The sequence below is a fragment of the Triturus cristatus genome, chromosome 11 (genome assembly GCF_964204655.1).
Source record: "Triturus cristatus chromosome 11, aTriCri1.1, whole genome shotgun sequence".
Lineage (NCBI taxonomy): Eukaryota > Metazoa > Chordata > Amphibia > Caudata > Salamandridae > Triturus > Triturus cristatus.
The window spans coordinates 1,133,380,252-1,133,397,406 of NC_140594.1; the positions used below are offsets into that span (position 1 = coordinate 1,133,380,252).

At 44.0% G+C, this 17,155-nt stretch overlaps 1 protein-coding gene across 1 annotated transcript in view; it reads right to left on the reverse strand.

Annotated features, from left to right (window-relative positions):
- The window catches only part of PSMD1 (proteasome 26S subunit, non-ATPase 1), a 386,750-nt gene that overhangs the window by 339,849 nt on the left and 29,746 nt on the right, over positions 1–17,155 (reverse strand). The window contains exons 9-12 of the mRNA XM_085635741.1: positions 11,830–11,958; positions 10,172–10,260; positions 6,950–7,028; positions 3,817–3,990 (exon numbers count right to left, since the gene is read on the reverse strand). Of these exons, the coding sequence (XP_085491867.1) occupies positions 3,817–3,990; positions 6,950–7,028; positions 10,172–10,260; positions 11,830–11,958 (471 nt within the window). The remainder of the gene's footprint in view (positions 1–3,816; positions 3,991–6,949; positions 7,029–10,171; positions 10,261–11,829; positions 11,959–17,155) is intronic.

Sequence of the window (17,155 nt, forward strand, 5' to 3'; positions counted from 1 at the left end):
GAAACAAGGCAGTCTTGGAGTTTTATTCTTTCTGGAACTGCAAACAAGTTCAGATCTTGCAAAAACGGGGTTATGTGGCCATTTTGTTATTGTTTCAGAGACAAGTCTGACCACTGAATGCATAACCGCCTTGGGCAAAAGAGGCTTATTATTAGAGTCTAGTTTTGAGATGTCTAGGGCCTGAACAGAAGTTTCAAGGTGAAAAGGAGAGGGATAATGCTACATTGTTAGTTTGTGGAGGAAGAAATATGGAGTCTTGGCAGCTTGATTTAGGTCACTGAAAAGGGGGTGTTTTGAGTGGAAGATAAAACCAAAAAATGTAACAAAGCAAAAGTGATGTTGAGAAACCTACAGTGGGAGACCTATTTAAGAGAGATGGGTTGAATTCAGTTTTTGATTATTAGCGAAGAGGACGAATTCGGTTTACTGCAGGCAGAAGCTTAAGAAGTTTTTTCAGACATCTAAAAGCTGAGGTTCAAGGCACAAATGGCGAGTGAGGATGCCCCGAAGGCTGGCTCTTTTTAAAAACAACCATGTGTCTTCTGTATATTCTACTCCAAAGATCCAAACCCGGCTGCTCCAAGTATAAATGAAACAACACTTTGGGGTGTGACCAAACCCTGAGGAACGCCGCAGGTCACTGCAGATTTTCCTGAGATGAAACTCCCCCTCTTTACCGCCTAATGTTGGTTGGAGAGAAAGAACAACCAACTTAAGACCTTGCAGCAGAAGTCCATGTAGTCTGCCCGCATAGCAAAAACGCCTATCAATATCAATCATATCGAAAGTCGCTGGCAAATCAACAAGAATTCTCCTGTTTTCAGCATGTGATTGACATTGTCCAAGATTTTTTTAATGGCGGTTTCAATGCCACACCCTGGGAAAAAGTGGGACTGAATCTCTCCGCTGTCGTAATAGTCTCTGATAATGAATATAAAGTTAGCAGCACAGATAGTAATTTGCTGTTTTCCAAATAGGATGTTTTTTACCCATTCATAAACAAGCATTTGCAATGCAATAGGTCTCGTATTTATGCGAGTTTGAGCTATTGGCATTGCAAAAACCAATGCCTTTTATTTTTGTTTCCGTTTTAAAAACAAATAAAAGGCATTGTCATTTACAATGCCAATAGCTTAAACTCGAGTAACTGCGAGACCTATTGCATTGCAAATGCTTGTTATCTCAAGGTACAGCACGCTGCGTCACTGCATCAATTGCCTCAATTTCATTCTTTCAAATGCTTCAGGCACAAAAGCAATACAGTTAAAGAAAAGAAAAAAAACACACTGCAAGTGTCCAGCAGATAGCAGATTTGAAATCCGATTACTTTGATGAGGATTATAAATACAAAACAGAGGCTTTATTTAAGCTAAAGTCGACAACCTTGTTCCACTCTCAATGTCACTCGCACCTACTCAGCATGCCTGAGACCAGAAGACCAAGAACACACCAGAAAACATACAGAGACTACTTTCATCTTCCAACCGATTGCACTAAGTTTAGTAACAGCCACTCGGTATCAAGACAAATTATTGTCGAGTACCTCGTAGTGGCATTCTTGATAAGGCTGGTGATCACCTGTGCCCTTTATACATTTAGCGTATTTAATCACAACAGACATTTAAAAGACCGCATCAAACACTCATGCAACGTGGCTGGACACAACTTCACAGCCTACAAAAACGAGACATTCAAGTCTACAACCAGGCAGCTCCTGTGCAAGCATCACTAACTGGGAACATTTCTACAACAACTAAGCCTTGGAAAAGCCAACAGGTCTGGTCTTGGCAGGTTATCTTTATGGCAGACTGTTTTATTGCCCTTCTGGCAAGCATATGCAAAATAAATGGAAATAATGAAAGTAAAAACGAGAAAATCATGTGGCCTTAACATGGCAGACATGCTTATAGTAATTAACAATGCTGTAGTGCACAGAGCAAGAGAGTACTGTAGCAAGCCATGTGCACTACTATTTGGTTGTGGTCTTCGGGATTACGATACGCGGAATCTAATCCAGACTTCCACTTCATCGCATCACGTGATCCTGTGCAACAGTTCCCGTGCCAGGACATTTAGAATATAGAAACATGTTACCTAGCATCCATAAAAACGAGTAAACAGTCTCCAAAATATGTCTGAGTGAGGCGCCAAGTACAAATTATTATGACTGGATGCAAACTTTGAATGGAAGCAAAGTATGCAAATGCAGATTTTCACATGTGCCTCCTGAGCGCCTTAAACACAATGACCAATTCTTCATGGCTATCTGAATCCATTCCTGCTAAACAGACTGGTGGACTAACTGAGCCTGACCAGAGTCCAGCGCTTCTCACCATTCCACACAAGGACACGACAACTTTTTATCTGAACTACAGTCAAGGCTTTATTTTGCATCGCCTGTGGTTACACCGTGGTAATATCGACACCAGAATCAGCACATCATACAAAAGGTACGTGGGCAGGAAAGATCTCCTCTTACGAGATGAAAAGATGGCTTTGTATTTTACGAGTGTCATCAGTAAGTGTGAAGCACTAAGCTGTACTTTGAAACCCTAAACTGCATTTCCAGTAACTTATTGAACAGATTATGGCTAAGCTGGACCAAAGTCACTAAACCAAGCTTCACGGTTGTGTATAAATGCTATCAGTGCGGGGAGCTTGGCCTGCACCCACGGGACTCACAAGTGACTGAGCATGCCAGTGATTATGAGAGGGAAATAAAATAGAAAAGGAACGATTGCAAATGAATAGAGAATATATTAAGAAGCGGAAAACAAACGGAAGACAAGGCAATGCTGGGGCATGGCAGGCCCTACAGTCAAAGAGCAGGAATGGACAGAAAGGGACACCCAGGAGACAGAGCAGTAACAGATCAGGGCAAGCTAGGAGGAAAATGGCAGGGTCATGAGAAAGCTATAAGGGAATAGGTTAGGGACAAGGTTAGCAAAGCAGATGGGCAGTAGGAGATGTGGGGAGTATAGGACGGTCAGGGGGAGGTAGGCAACAGGCAGACAGTAGGGGCAGGCTGAGGGCACCACGGGAGCAGGCGACAGAGAGGACAGTCAGAGCATGAAGGGAATATGCTTGGACAGCAGTTTCAGACGCTGGCTTACAAGCAGCCACTGGAGCTAGGAATCCCTGCTATCTGGGACACAAAGGCATCGGCTACAAGCGATCTCTCAGGCTGCTGCCACGGACGGCTTTTAATCACCCAGGCTAGAGGTCACAGGACGAGCTTGTTATGGCGGAAGTACCGCCCACAGAGCCAGCGACTCAACCTCCTACAATCCACCCTTTCCGGAAACGCTAGAAATGAGAGACATGCAGACAAGCCCGGGAGTGGTGCGTACGTGCATGCGCATTCTGCTCTTTTTGGAAGCAAATACTCGTGCTTGTGGCGCGCCCCTGCGCGCTCCCGCAAGGTGGACGCTGCCACAAGCACGAGTGTGTGCTTCAAAAAAGAGCAGCGCGACGGCTAAAGGTCCTCCTATGCAGCATATGCGCGCTGCGTAGGCGAGACCTAAAATGGCACCACCAGGTTTTGGGGAAAAGAGGAAGCTTTTCTTAGCAGAGTGACACAGTTCTCAGCTGATAACCAGAAAAGTGAAGTACTTTAATTCATGGGTCAAGGTTGGAGCAAGCATCTGGACATTAGTGGATACAGTGACTCCTAGCAGTGTGACTGGTGACTACACTAGACTAAATGCCACCTTCTTCAAGCATCTGTCTGAGGGACACAACACATGAACAGCTTTTCCGCAGCCTTTGTGGGAGCAGATGCATCCAGTACACTGGAGTTTTCCATCAAGTACTTACATCATTACTGGCGTTCTTTAGCTGGTTAAGGAGGTAGTCAATTATGTCACCGCCATGGTTGGCATGGATGAGACCCAAAGCATAAAGTCCCCCGCCTTCCTGATAGGCTGAGCCAGGTGACGTGTCCTTTGGAAGGTAGGTTGCCATTAACTGTAGTGCTTCCTTCTCATGACCCTGTAAATAAAGAAAACGAAAAGAGAGTTCAATAGTGCAGCATTGGGAGTTGCTTCTGAAGCACTCTGATGTGACCACTGCATCAACACTTTAAAGTTTGTAAAGCACTCTGAGAGCCAGTGTTATTTGCGCTTTAAAAAAATAAAAAACAGACCAGAGGTTAGCCCTACTGGCATAGCTCAGTGTGCCGTGCCTTCCCGCACTATAACCACAGTCCTCAGCCAATCAAGGACCACCATAAACAGGAATCATTCCACTCGTCAAGCACAATGTGGAACTGCTGTGCTTCGTACAGTAAGGGCAGTGATCCAGTTAGACCCAGACCATGGTGTCATTCTTCTAACAAATGCCTGAAACTGGTGCAGTCCCCTGATCCCCCTCATTGCAAGTCTTGAATTTTGTACCCTAGCATCAGGTCATGTTAACAGTTGAACTCTCATCTCAAGGGATGCAAAAGGCTTCTCTGCGATTGCTCCCAAATCCTTGCACTGTTCCACAATGTGGGACCCTTCAGAAAGGACTACAAGACTTATCTCAAAAACTCTAGTGTTACCCAGGACTCTGATCTTGGGCACATGAAACACAGATGGGTATTGGTGCAAAGAACACCTGTAAAGTAGCAAATTAATGAGCCAATGTGTGTGCTGATCAGAAAAGGTTCTACAAAAAGCTAACAACTTGCTCTCTGACCCAGTCAGAGGGAAACAAGTCCAGGAGTCAGGGGAACAAAACATACACAATGGACTCCTATTTCAGGCCCTAGGCAGCCGAGCTACCTCAAAAGATAGTTACAAGGTTAAAATAATCACCTGACTTGGTCATTGACAATTTTAATCCAAACTAGATAGATTACATCAGTAAATAAGAAGATATAAACAGGTTAGGATGGACAGGAGTGGAGGTGTTCAGTTTTGAGAGTTTAAATCCTCCTGTGTGGGCCAAGACTTTACAGAGACAATACACGTGTCAATGTGGAATTTGTTGTTAGACGCAAAAATGAAAAGAAGTGACTTAGCTGCCACTGGGTAACAGGACAAATGCAAAAACAGTTGTTGGACAGAATGCAGAACAAGGTCATACATTCACTCCAGTACAGAGATCTGGGCCTAAATCCATCCAGTTTGAACCCAGCCATATGCAAATCAGTCTTGACCCTGTGCCTCATGGGAACAGTCCAGCCCGAACTGCCAAGCCAGGTCCTCCCTGGACTGGAAACAAGCATCCTAGGACCGGTTTCGGGGTTTCACCCCTCTTCAGCCAGGATAGCTTGATTCTAGGGGCATGGAGAGCACGGGACCCATGTCTGGGCATACCCGTCCCACTCGGGGTGACAAATGCTGGGTAACAGGACAGGCAGCATGCTCCCTGCGGTCCTTATCTGTCAAACTCTGACTTCATCAACTTAACCGATTTTTTGCTCCTGGATGTGAAATCTGACATGAAGCAAAATAACGCAGGTAACATAATTCACTGGGATCCGTCACTTTCTTCATAGGTCACCTTGCAGCCACATAGGTCCAGAAACAAAGGGGCAGGTATGCAATACAATGACCCTTTAAAACAATATATTTGTATCACCCACATTGGAATTTACTTGCTTGCTTAGCAGTTCACATTTACAGTTTACAGAGCCAGGTCTGGTGGTTTAGTGGACTGAGGAGTCCACTGCAGGGGCCTGTGCTTTACCTCATAGTCACAGGCTCAAATCCCGGGGGGCCCACTCAGCCTTTCATCAATCTTAGGTTGATAAAAGGAGTACCACTGAGTTGGGTAACAATACACATCTGTTAGTTACAGGTAACCGCACTGTTCACATACTCCAAGCTTAATCTACCACAGAAGTGCATGGGCCCGGACACACAATGGTAAGATTTTGGAAATAGTAGGATACACAGTGAATGAGACAACAAACAGAGAAAGATGGGCATACCTACAGCAGGCTCTTTTCAAGGTAATCTTGAAAATAGAAGCAACACACAATGCGCAAATTGAATAGCAAAGGTCAGCATTTCAAATCTTCTACAATGTTAATAACAGTGAAACAACAGTGCTGAGTTTAGGAGGACCTTTGTAAAAGGTGATGTAAGGTAGGGGACCTCAGAGGTGCACTGTCAGACTGGAGGAGTGCAAGGTCACGCGTGAGCAAGATACAGATTTAAAACTAGACCATGCACAGTCACATACTCTTTGTTAGCAGAGTCATAGAAAAGTGAATGTTTAACCACTGCCATAATAAATGAATAGGTTCATGAAATGAAGCATGTGCCAATAAGCGCTACTGAGGATATCAGTTGCCAAGGTGTTAAATTCACACAACAAAAAATGGGTCACATAGTAGATACGTTTGTTGACACCGCAGTTTTTAACAGTTGAAATGTTTCCAACAGTAAAAGTATCCAAAATTGTCATTGGCAAAGAGGTTCAGTATTGGCCATCTACTGGGGTCTGGTAAGGTAGCTGTAGTGCATGTCTTCAGTATAGTGGCTTCGACAGCCTTCACAGGGATCCAGTTCCTAGGCACCATATTGGCACAGTCACTTACATAGGAGTTTCATATTGTTTGAAATAACTATCACATATGAACGCAATCACTGGGTTTATGGACAGGCAGTAGTGTTTACATGGGAGAGGCAGCTGCATGCAGAGGAGTAAAAAGGGCATTGTTATAAAAGAGGAAAGGGTGCAGCAAGAACAGGTCTAGGATGAAAACAAACAGTTTGACAGAGAAGAAGACAAACGAGAAATTGTAAGGTGTGGGACATGGAGATTACGCTGGGGCTGGGTAAAGAACAGAGTGAAAGAGTGGGGCTGGAAGCAGAGGTACAGATGAGATAGTGGGAACAGAAACAAGTCAGCGGATGACAGTAGAATGGCATCTAAGGAGATACTAATGAGTTAGTGCATCGGACCCACACTGACGAATTACGTAGATACTGCCAGGCAGAAATCTTTTGCTTACCTTGTGAATTACTCCCAGACTGGCTGTGGCAGTAAATTTGGCCCAATTCGTGGCTCTGGCCAGCCACTCCAAATTATCTCTGAAAGAAACAAATAGCTCATATCAGCATTTAAGATATAGATCTCCGTCTACATATCCAGCTCAGAAGCACTGCATTACTTATGGTCAATAAATTGGCAAATACACTATGACCCTTAATGTCCACTCGCTGGGAAGCATGCACACATTAAGATATCTGTGCACTGCAGGACACTTTAGCTCTGTGAGCTCACCTACTTCCACGAGCAGTTCCACAACCAGTCCAGCTCAGGCACCAAGTGTGTCTAACAAGCTCAAAAGCAACACAAACCATCAGGTGCAGTCAAGCTGCGGGTCAAGCTAACTCAAAAGAAACACAACCAGTCAGGAACAGTCAACATATGTGTAAAATCCCACTCAGGGGCCACAGGCAGAAAAGGCCTACTGGGCCCCAAATGTGGTGGTTAAGATTGTTAGCTACTGGTACCATGAGGTTTGTTCTACTATGGCTCTGCAAACCCTTTACCCTGCCAGACTCTCATGGTAGAAAGAGTGACCAGTCACAGACTTCTCAGGGAGGTAATGTGGGGGAGCAAGTTCTGAACTCCACAATCAACAAACAGACAATTTCAATGTGCCAAAACGATTTAGAGGAAAAAACATTTTAATCTCACAGCGGTAGTCAATTTTACAAAATTCAGTTTAGCATATGCAGTAGTGATCCAGGTCACGCCTCTCTTGTGGCACTTCAACCATCCGTGCCAGAGTTCCTACCTTGTGCAGTGCAGTGGGAAGGGAGTCAGGTCTCAATTCCCAGCACTCAACTAGAGCAAACTCTGGTGGGAATTTATTGCAGACGGACAGGTTCGTACCACATCTATCTCATATGTGGCCCCCTGTATGGATCAAACGTCCCATGGTGATCTGGGGACTCATTCAGGTGTCATCCTTGCAATGGTGGCTGCCATCAGCTGATGAAGCGAAATGGGCTGATACCAGTACCAAGGCAGTTACAGCCTTCAACTGGGCTAGGTAAACCTCACAGAAAATGAAGTCGCGATCAGACGATGCAAACCTCACAGCAATTGTAATAGTTCACACAGGAAACTGCTGCAAGACTGGAAGACCCTCTTCAGCATGGGTCACTTCTGGCTTCAATCTACAAATTTGAGTCTGCTAGGGCCTCGGCCAGGAATTTCCTCACCATGAACAACAAACACTACAACCCCACTCTTCAACCCTACCATCCACCAAGCTCTCCATCCTCCTCTCATCAGTTTCTGGATCTACTCCCTCCCTTCAGTCACATGAATGCAGGCGGCAGACTCCCACTGTATGGTAAAGCAGTCATACTCCATCGTGTGCCATGGCAAACCAGGGGAATCTAAAAGTAGATCCTACTAACTTCAGTAGTAAGACTCCTACAACAGCACAAATGCAACACCTACACACTTCAACTGTGTTTGCACTCAATACACAGGACGTCAACGCAAGGCTCTGAATAGTCACAGAACCTTGGAAATTTACATGTGAGGGCCAGTAGGCCACACTCTCTAAGCACTGTATGCTAACATCACCGATTTAGGAGTAGTCCTCTGTCCACTATGAGTACCCGCTTTTTAATCACATAATATTTGTCACAGGGCATTAAAACGCATCCTTTGCAAAGGTTGAACGGTCACCTATCTGTTACTTATTGCTAGATTTGGACGTTATACCAATATTAAGGGAGGCCCAACCATGGCCAGTGTAAAAAAATAATGAAGTAATACTGTCACAAAATGTACTGCATTACCCGAATAATTTGCCTCTTACCACATAGTTTTGTGAACCCTGACGCATAATTCCATGTCCCTGTTTATAGTTCAGCTCAAAGCACAAGCAGCCATTCCAAAGAGCCTGTAAGGTGAAGGTGAAACAAGGGCTACAACAGAGCAATGCTTCATTGGAAACGTCTGAGTTACAACCACTAATCAGAAATGATCAGATTCGAATCCTGCCAAATCCTTCAAACATCTTCAAAAGACAAGTGACTGCAAGCAAGACAATGAACAGAAAGAACAGTCCAGGAAACGGCAAGCTAAAGTCCTCAGAATACAGACTACAAAAACAACCGAAATGAGGAGTCCTATGGTGTCTTTTGAACTTCAGGGATCAGTAATTGGCATCTTCGGGCACTGAGAATTGAAATAGAGAGACAAGCCTCGTACATCAAGTGATCTACCTTAAAATCCTTTAAGCTTAAATGGCTGAGTAGAGGCGAATCTCAATCTACAGGAGGAGTGCCTGAAACATGCGTACAGTTATAAAACCAGAACTCTCTAATTGGTAGCCAATGAGGATGATCCCAGGGCGAGGGGGATACCATCAGAGCCTTAGGCCGTGAGGAGCCTTGCTGCATGATTTTGAACACGGTTATGTCCCCAGCCTGTAAATTATGCTGGGAATGGAGACCGTGCATACTGTGTTTGAGACAGCTAGGCTTCCACTTGGACTGAAAACAGGCAGAACCAAATACACTTTATAATTGTGGGAAGCAGATGGTTTCCTTGCTGAAATGGCAGATGTCAATGTGCCTTGGGATGGAAAAATGTCTGTATTTAACTTCACAAAGATGAAATGAGCCAAAGCTCGGTTCAAAGACACTCGTGCCTGAAGTAAATAAATGGTAACGTCTGAATTGGCAACTATATTGCAACCAATAAAATACAAAATACCTGCAAATCTGCAGCATGATACTTACGATTCAGGGAGAGCATTAGAAAACAGGAAACATAATAATTTTCAAAAAAACCATAATGATTAATGTAGATAAGGTTTTTTTTAAAAAAAATTATGTGAAACCGCCAACTACTCTTGAGGATACAGTACAAATTTCGAAACGCTAAAGATGATGACTATTCTGCAGAAATGCCTCAAAGTATTTCGAGAACCAGAACCACTCTAGCTGGCAATCAAGAGCACAGGCGTTCGGGCATGGTATGCTATTATCCTGTGTGTTCTGCTGGAGAACCGCTGCAGCAATGTATGGTCAGAGAAGGTGCAGCGGTCTAAAGAAATGCAATTTGGACAAAACCCAGAAGTCTCCAAGGAACAGTACTCTTGTTACTGAACAAAAAATGACCTGGTGGTCATCCACTTGAGAGTGCCCACAGATGTTAATCAACAGCTCATAAGCCTAAAACAATGTTACCGTAACATTACCTGAGAAACTGGTCGCTGGTTGTGCCGCAGTGCATGAAGGAGTTGGCTATGACTGTGGCTGTGTGGCAGACTGAGTTCCGTACTGCATCCTAGAGAGAATCAAGAATAAAACGAGTATTTGACAAGGCTGTTTCTGGATATCAGTAAGGGAACAGACATTACTAACATAAATGAGAATCTAACATACCATGTCCCATACCCAACTTCCAAAATTGCAAAAACCTCGGTTGACATTTCTATTTCATCTCAACTCCTTCAGAATGACTTTCAGTGTAAGGTAATATACTACTGAGCTCCACCAATCCCTAAAGTGACAGCCAAACTACCACAAAAAACCAAAAGAGCAAAATACCATGAATTGTTCTAACAGAATTCCTGCGCATAGTTTGATAATTAGAAATTCCAAAAACATCCAGGATCTGCAAGGGAATTTTACAGCCATTAAGCCGTGGGAATGTCTTGCACACAGATTGTGCTAAAAAATAATTTCCTACAATTTCCAATGTGTTCCATACAGGTAACCAGCTTCAATTATTGGGCTTAGTTATCACCTACTGATCTCACCTACTTATCTCGTCACGTTAAAACAACAACAACAAAAAATAGTGTCTCAGAACACTCCTAACTATTCACAATCCGGGGTTTAATGCTTACCAAGTAACATATACATAAACTAATGAATCAATTGTACATAAACAGGTGTTAGGCAGCAACTAGTGTTATTCACACCCTCAACACCTCACAACTTTGAAAAAGTAACCATCTCCGACAGCATCCTTTTAGATCAGCTGCCAAAGGCCAACGCAGCCTCGACCTCTAGGTATTGTAAGTAACTTGGGGAATGGTGGTCTGAGGCACTGTCTGTCAATGCCAATCAACGGTCAGGAGCCGCCATATGAGGCCCAAGACTTCTTTCCTTCATTATCAAATCATCGGTTTTGTTAGCTGCAGGCACAAATGTGTGCACATAGCATAGTATCTGCATCTAAAACGTGCCAATTAAAGAGATTTAGACTTAATGGCACCAACTAGAATCTCACCACTAGCTGTGTAGACGACTAAACGGGCAAGGAAAGAGACTGATTTATTCCATTTTCACAGGCCTATGGAACCTCTCAAGGTCACACAGATCAGACCTCGCTACAAAATCTGCAATAAGGATTCTCCACAGATCCTTCCACTAGACCTAGGGAACATGGTGAACATGAAAAATGGACAGAGCGTACAATCATGTGTTTTTTTTTTTTTTAACCGAAAGATATCCCAGCACTTGTTATCAAAGCAGCAAAGAGTCCAGGTTTAGTTCTGTTTTGCAAGCAGAAATCCTGGTTGCATAAGCACACACGTTGTGACTGCCCGCTCTTGGTGCCACATAGAGAAAAACAAAAAAAGGTTAACCATTTTCCTCCCCACCAGAATCTCCCAAGAACACCACAGCTGCAGATCCAGCATAGGACATCTATACATCCAAACTGCTTTGCTAATATCTCATCCTATCCAGGCATCTGGAATATTCACAAGACCATCAACTTTACTTAGTGCGGCACTATTTAATGATTGAACCTTTGATATAAACCAGTTACTATCATGTTAAACAGTGTTACTTGTAAAATCGATATATCAGGTAGGTACAGCAGCAGTACGTTGCAGGTCATTACCTTTGTGTTTTTGAGGATCATTAGGTCTGTGTTGTTGTTTCGTATTAAAAACTGCAAGTGTAACTCAATGGCCATCTCTCCACTTAGGATTTTAATCATTTTAGAGTTCTGATCTTTGGGCTCTGGGACCTGCAAAAAAGAATAGGACAACTTTCAACACACAACATTTTTAAAAACTGGTTCATCCAAAAGGTGACAGATCAAGGTGACAGGAAAAAAATAAATAGCTAAATAGAGGGGTGCCTTTACTCTCTAGGGATACCACTAAGAAGAGGATGGCTTTGAGCATTTTATTAGGGTCCCATAGCAGTCACTGTGGAATAGCTGTTGGAGCTACTGCCATTTACCACTGGTGTCTTGGGCCACAATGATATTACACTGAAACTAAAGGACCAGTCCTAGTTAACAGCACTCGGCTTTCTCAGGGTATCAGAGTAGAACTTTCAAAGAGTACTGCAGCGGGGATGGAGGGAGCATTAGTAACTCATACAAAGTTTTACACTTCAGACAACAATTAATAATGCATGCCTAGTGGTTATTCATCTGTAATAAAGTTATTTTCTTCATAAAAGTCAAATTAAGGCACACTCAAAAACAGCTGGCAAAAAGCAAACTGAAAGTATCCAGCACATTCTGGGGGAAGGAACAAATCTGAACAGTTATTAAAGCTTCCTCGTGCTAGGCAGGTTTGCCTCCCATGATAATTATGGGGAACATACGAGTCCGAAACCTATTGGGAAACATTACTGGTGCTAAATCTGCAAGGCATGCAACAGTTGTACCAAGATAACTGCAGAATTAAAGGCCGGGAAATTGGAGTTTGATTAGAGATAGCATGCATGTGATATTTGTACAGCGCAAACCTAGTCAAAGGGCAACGGAGCCCTGTTCAGGCTCAAAAGCAAGCAGACACTCAACAAGTGATAGGAGCAGCAGCTGGTTACTGAACTGTTACTGCATTGTCACGTTGGGATATTTAAAGAGATGCGTATTCAACCCTTCCCTAAATGAAAGCAGCGTTGTAGTGACACTTATGACTACGGGGAAGTTGTTCCAGATCGTGGCCCACAGATGAAAGCGGCCCACAGCCTGGATTTGTATTTTTATACACTTTCTAGTGTCCAGTCTGATGACGGCCTGGCATTTGTCATGTGTGAGAGGTTTATACGGGCTGAACGATTAAACAAATGTTGCTATGGATTAAAATAAAATAATGGCGACTGGCAGGGGATTGCCAAAAATATGTGTTTGACTACAAACACATGGGTTCAAATGAGAAATGCTATGATTAATTCACTTGGGAACCATTGCTGCTTCCAAATGACATAGGAGCAACGCTATCCCCGCCATACTTTAGCAGATCTTCCTACTAGCCTAATGGACGAAAGGACGTTCCACCAGGGATAAATGACGACACAAAGGACGCAGTCCTAGAACATTTTAAATTATGAGGCCTGGAAATACAACTCAGCACACTGGAGATAAAGGCTGCACATACCGGGGATTGCAACTCAAAAATCAACAAGCATTGGCATAGCCAATAGGTCTCGACTTTGGGACCTTATAAGTGTTTAGTTATCCAGCACAATATCTTTGGTGCAACAACATCAACTGTTGCATGGCTAAACACTTTTAAGGTCCCAAAGGCGAGACCTATGGGCTATGCCAATGCTTGTTTGTGTTCTTGGCGGTCCCTGCGGTCGGCTGTGCGAGATTCTGTTTTAATATTTGCACTAAGTCCTACAAAATCATTTGAAAGTAACCGTCCCCTTCTCTGCCCTCTTCGTGTTTAAATGATGTTGATTTTAGTGCCTTAATTCGGCCTCTTGGCGCTCTGTTCACTAGTGACTGCACTTCAGAATACTGGGGCTTAGTTGTACAGTACAAACTCGATTGTCATATGGCACTCGTGGTGAACTTTGGCAAGCAGGATTCCTGCTGCTTTCAGCAGCGGGTGCATTAACCCACTTATACCTTTTTACAAATCTCGACAAGCTATTATCGTGAAAAGAGGGTAGCCCCATTAATGAGGCTCTAAATTATTGCATTTTTTGGGCAGTCGTGGGGCAGTAAGCTAATAAAATACACCGCGCCAAATTCTCTACATATCCTGTGATGCTCAAATATAATTTGTCTGCGTTTTTTTTGTTATGGTTTTGTTTTTCATGTTCTACAGAAAGCAGCCCAAACACCAGAACATTTACTGTGGTACGTCACACACAAATGACCCAACAGAAAACATTGGACAGGTGTGGGACTCGCACAGTCCAGATTTCTTTACGCACCTCACATTTGTAGTTCTTTGGTTCCTATTCTTAATGAATACAAGTACCAGAATGCGAAAGGAAAAAAAAAAACACATGCGCTACCTATGGGACAAGTTATCTGGTTCCCAGAAGTTGAAGTTAGCATCTGTTGTGAAAATTCTAAAGAGATTAAAAAAGCATTGAAAATGCAATAGGTCTCGCCTTTTATTAAGTTAAAGCCATTTGCTTTGCTATACAATACCATTAGCAAAGTAAATGGCTTTAACTTAATCAAAGGCAAGACCTATTGCATTTGCAATGCAATCGGTCTCGCCTTTGGGCCTTCTAAGTGTTTGGCCATGCATTATATTATCGCACGTTACTGCAGTGGACTGTGTGGCAGTGATTATAAGTGTGGCACTAGATTTGGCAATAGTTTAATCAACTTTGTTCTCTTAATCAACACAGCACCTAATGCCGCTTAGAACCCTAGCAGCCTAAAAAGCAGACGACTTGAAAGGGTGACGTTTTGTTTCTAAATAAACAATACAGTGTGGAAATGTTCATTGTTCACAACCCACACATGGGGTTTATTGAAAACACATTTATAACAATTACCCAACAATCCGAGGAAAGTTCACAGATTCACGGAGATGGTTATGGGGGCAGAGAGCACTAAAAACGGCTGTCGTAACGGCAATAGAGGCCCCTGCAGCCCCTTTTGGGGAGGGGGGGCGAGGGGGTGGAGACAGCCCTATCTCCAGGAGGCCCCCTCAACACATGACCTCTGTCTGTTATTTAAAAAGAACCCTGAGTGACTGGTTAGGGACCCATTTCAGATAATGTGCTCAGTGTGTAATTCCCATTCCAATGTTATTTTACCTTTCTGTAGAATCTGTCCCTTCATGCCTTCCTCGCCTCGATTTATTATTAATGGAATATGTTGAGCACTGGCTTTAAAATGTAGGCAAAGGCGTTATAGGCAAAGGAGGGGCACGCATACATGCACTATAAGCAGATGTTGTGGAGGGGAAGCCTGAAGAGAAGTGCTCGAAACCAGCTCTGTTGTTTTCCATGATTTTAGTGGTCGTGCCTCTGCTTCCAACCGGCATAATGCCACCTCTGTCAATCCACGAGCTTCATTTGTTTTTTAAATCCAAAGTGGTGGCATTTCTCAATGTTTTCCCAAAGCCCCAATAAAAATATACATCGCTTAAAAGCAATTTTAAACTGGAATTGTCACAATATTTCTCACGGATATTTCCAAACGCTGGCACATATGACCTATGGGTTAGAAAAGCATTTTCAAGTGGCACGCTGCTGCCTCCCGTGTCGATAGCCACCAGCCATTTCCTGAAGCTCTTACAGCCCTGTAAAGGGGCTGCCGGCCGGCTGGAAGACTTACATTAAGAGGCGTCATGCTGGGACACGGAGCGCGGTGACCCTAAATCGGGCGCTGCGTTCCAAAATAAACTAACCCAGCACTGAAAAGGGGGTCGGATAGCGTAGCCAATGACAAATTACAATCCGAGAAATAAAATGAATTTGCAGGCCACGAAGCTTGCACAGCTGATTTATTACAAAGCAACTGCACTAAACCGTTCCTGCATATTGGATGCAAGTTTTCCAATAAATTAGAGGCCTGGTTAACACCAACAAAAAAAGAGATAAAGATAACACAAATGTATCTGCGAGGGTGGATTAATTCAGTCCACATCCAAATTTGCACACACCTTATTGAAATCTGTCCCGAACAGGGTTACAGAGCATCCATTTGACAAGAAGGGAACGCATGACCCTTTAGAGTTCAACATATGATTATCATAAAAACGCGAGTAAACTGACGTGCTAACTTCAATGAGAATTTGTAATCGCCGATGAGTGTATATTGAAAAACGGGGGAACCATCTGGAACACGTCAATACACCCCACTTTTCAAGATTAATGTGAACGCTCGTCTGCCACGCTGGGAAGTAAAAAACAAGTCTTGTAAAGCGAAAGACAAAACGAACGTGCTGCGTCCCCCCAGACTGCGGCCTTATTACCCCAGCATAGCGCCTTCCCCGCTGCGTCCCCCATTCACGCAGGCCTTCGCTTTGGGCACAATGGCCCCAACACATATTGCGAGCGGCAGCCGAAGTGAACAGTGGGATGTGTCTTTTTTTAGGCGCGTCGGCCAGTCTGGCGATAGCGCTTTCATCTCGGTACTGTAAACCCGAATTAAAGGCGGCTACCTCAAGGAGGGCAGAGATGGCCCGCTCTGTGCTCCACGCGGGTCACAACCCGCTGACACCAGACCGGGCGAGTTCATGTATTTTAAGAGCATCACTTGTTCCGCGAGGTCACTTGAGAGAGTCGTGGAGACACGGAGCAAGAAATAAACTAATCCTTCTTTAATGGGAAAGACACAATGTGAGACATGTTGTTCTCGGCAATGGGATGTGTAGAGCTCCTGCTCTCTGGGCCACTGTCAGTGAGTTACTGGTTTGAGAAGGGCAAATATATATGTATCATTTGCAAATCTAAGGGGCAAAATCAACATTCTGTAAGACATGGGCTGATGGTGGTGGGGGGAGGGCACCGCGAGCGGAGGCAAAACAAAAGAAGCGCGGCCGCTTGTTATTGCAAGGCATTACACAAATGTTAAAAAATAAAGTGCTTACATAAAAGGTAGAGACGGGCAGATGGTGGTGGGGGGAGGGCATCGCGAGCGGAGGCACAACAACCGCTGCCACTTGTTCTTGCTCCTCATTACACGAATGAGGAAGACGGGGAAAACAAAAGGCGTGTCAGCCATTGTTGAAGCTAAACGCTATAATAGCAAAACAAGCCCGACGGAGCGTGGCGCGCGCGCGCTTAGGAGCGGAGGAGCGCATTCCAGGAGGGGGAGCGGACCCTTTGAAGTGCTCCCAAAAGGCTGATTGCATGGCGGCACGATGCGCATGATTGTGCGCGTGCTAGCCATGCAATCCGCATTTTGGGAGCACTTTTCAAACCCGCTCTCTATAGTCTCGCTTTGCGATCGCTTACGCGATAGCAAGGTCGAGACCTAAAAAGTGTGTCAGAGAGATCAGTTTGGT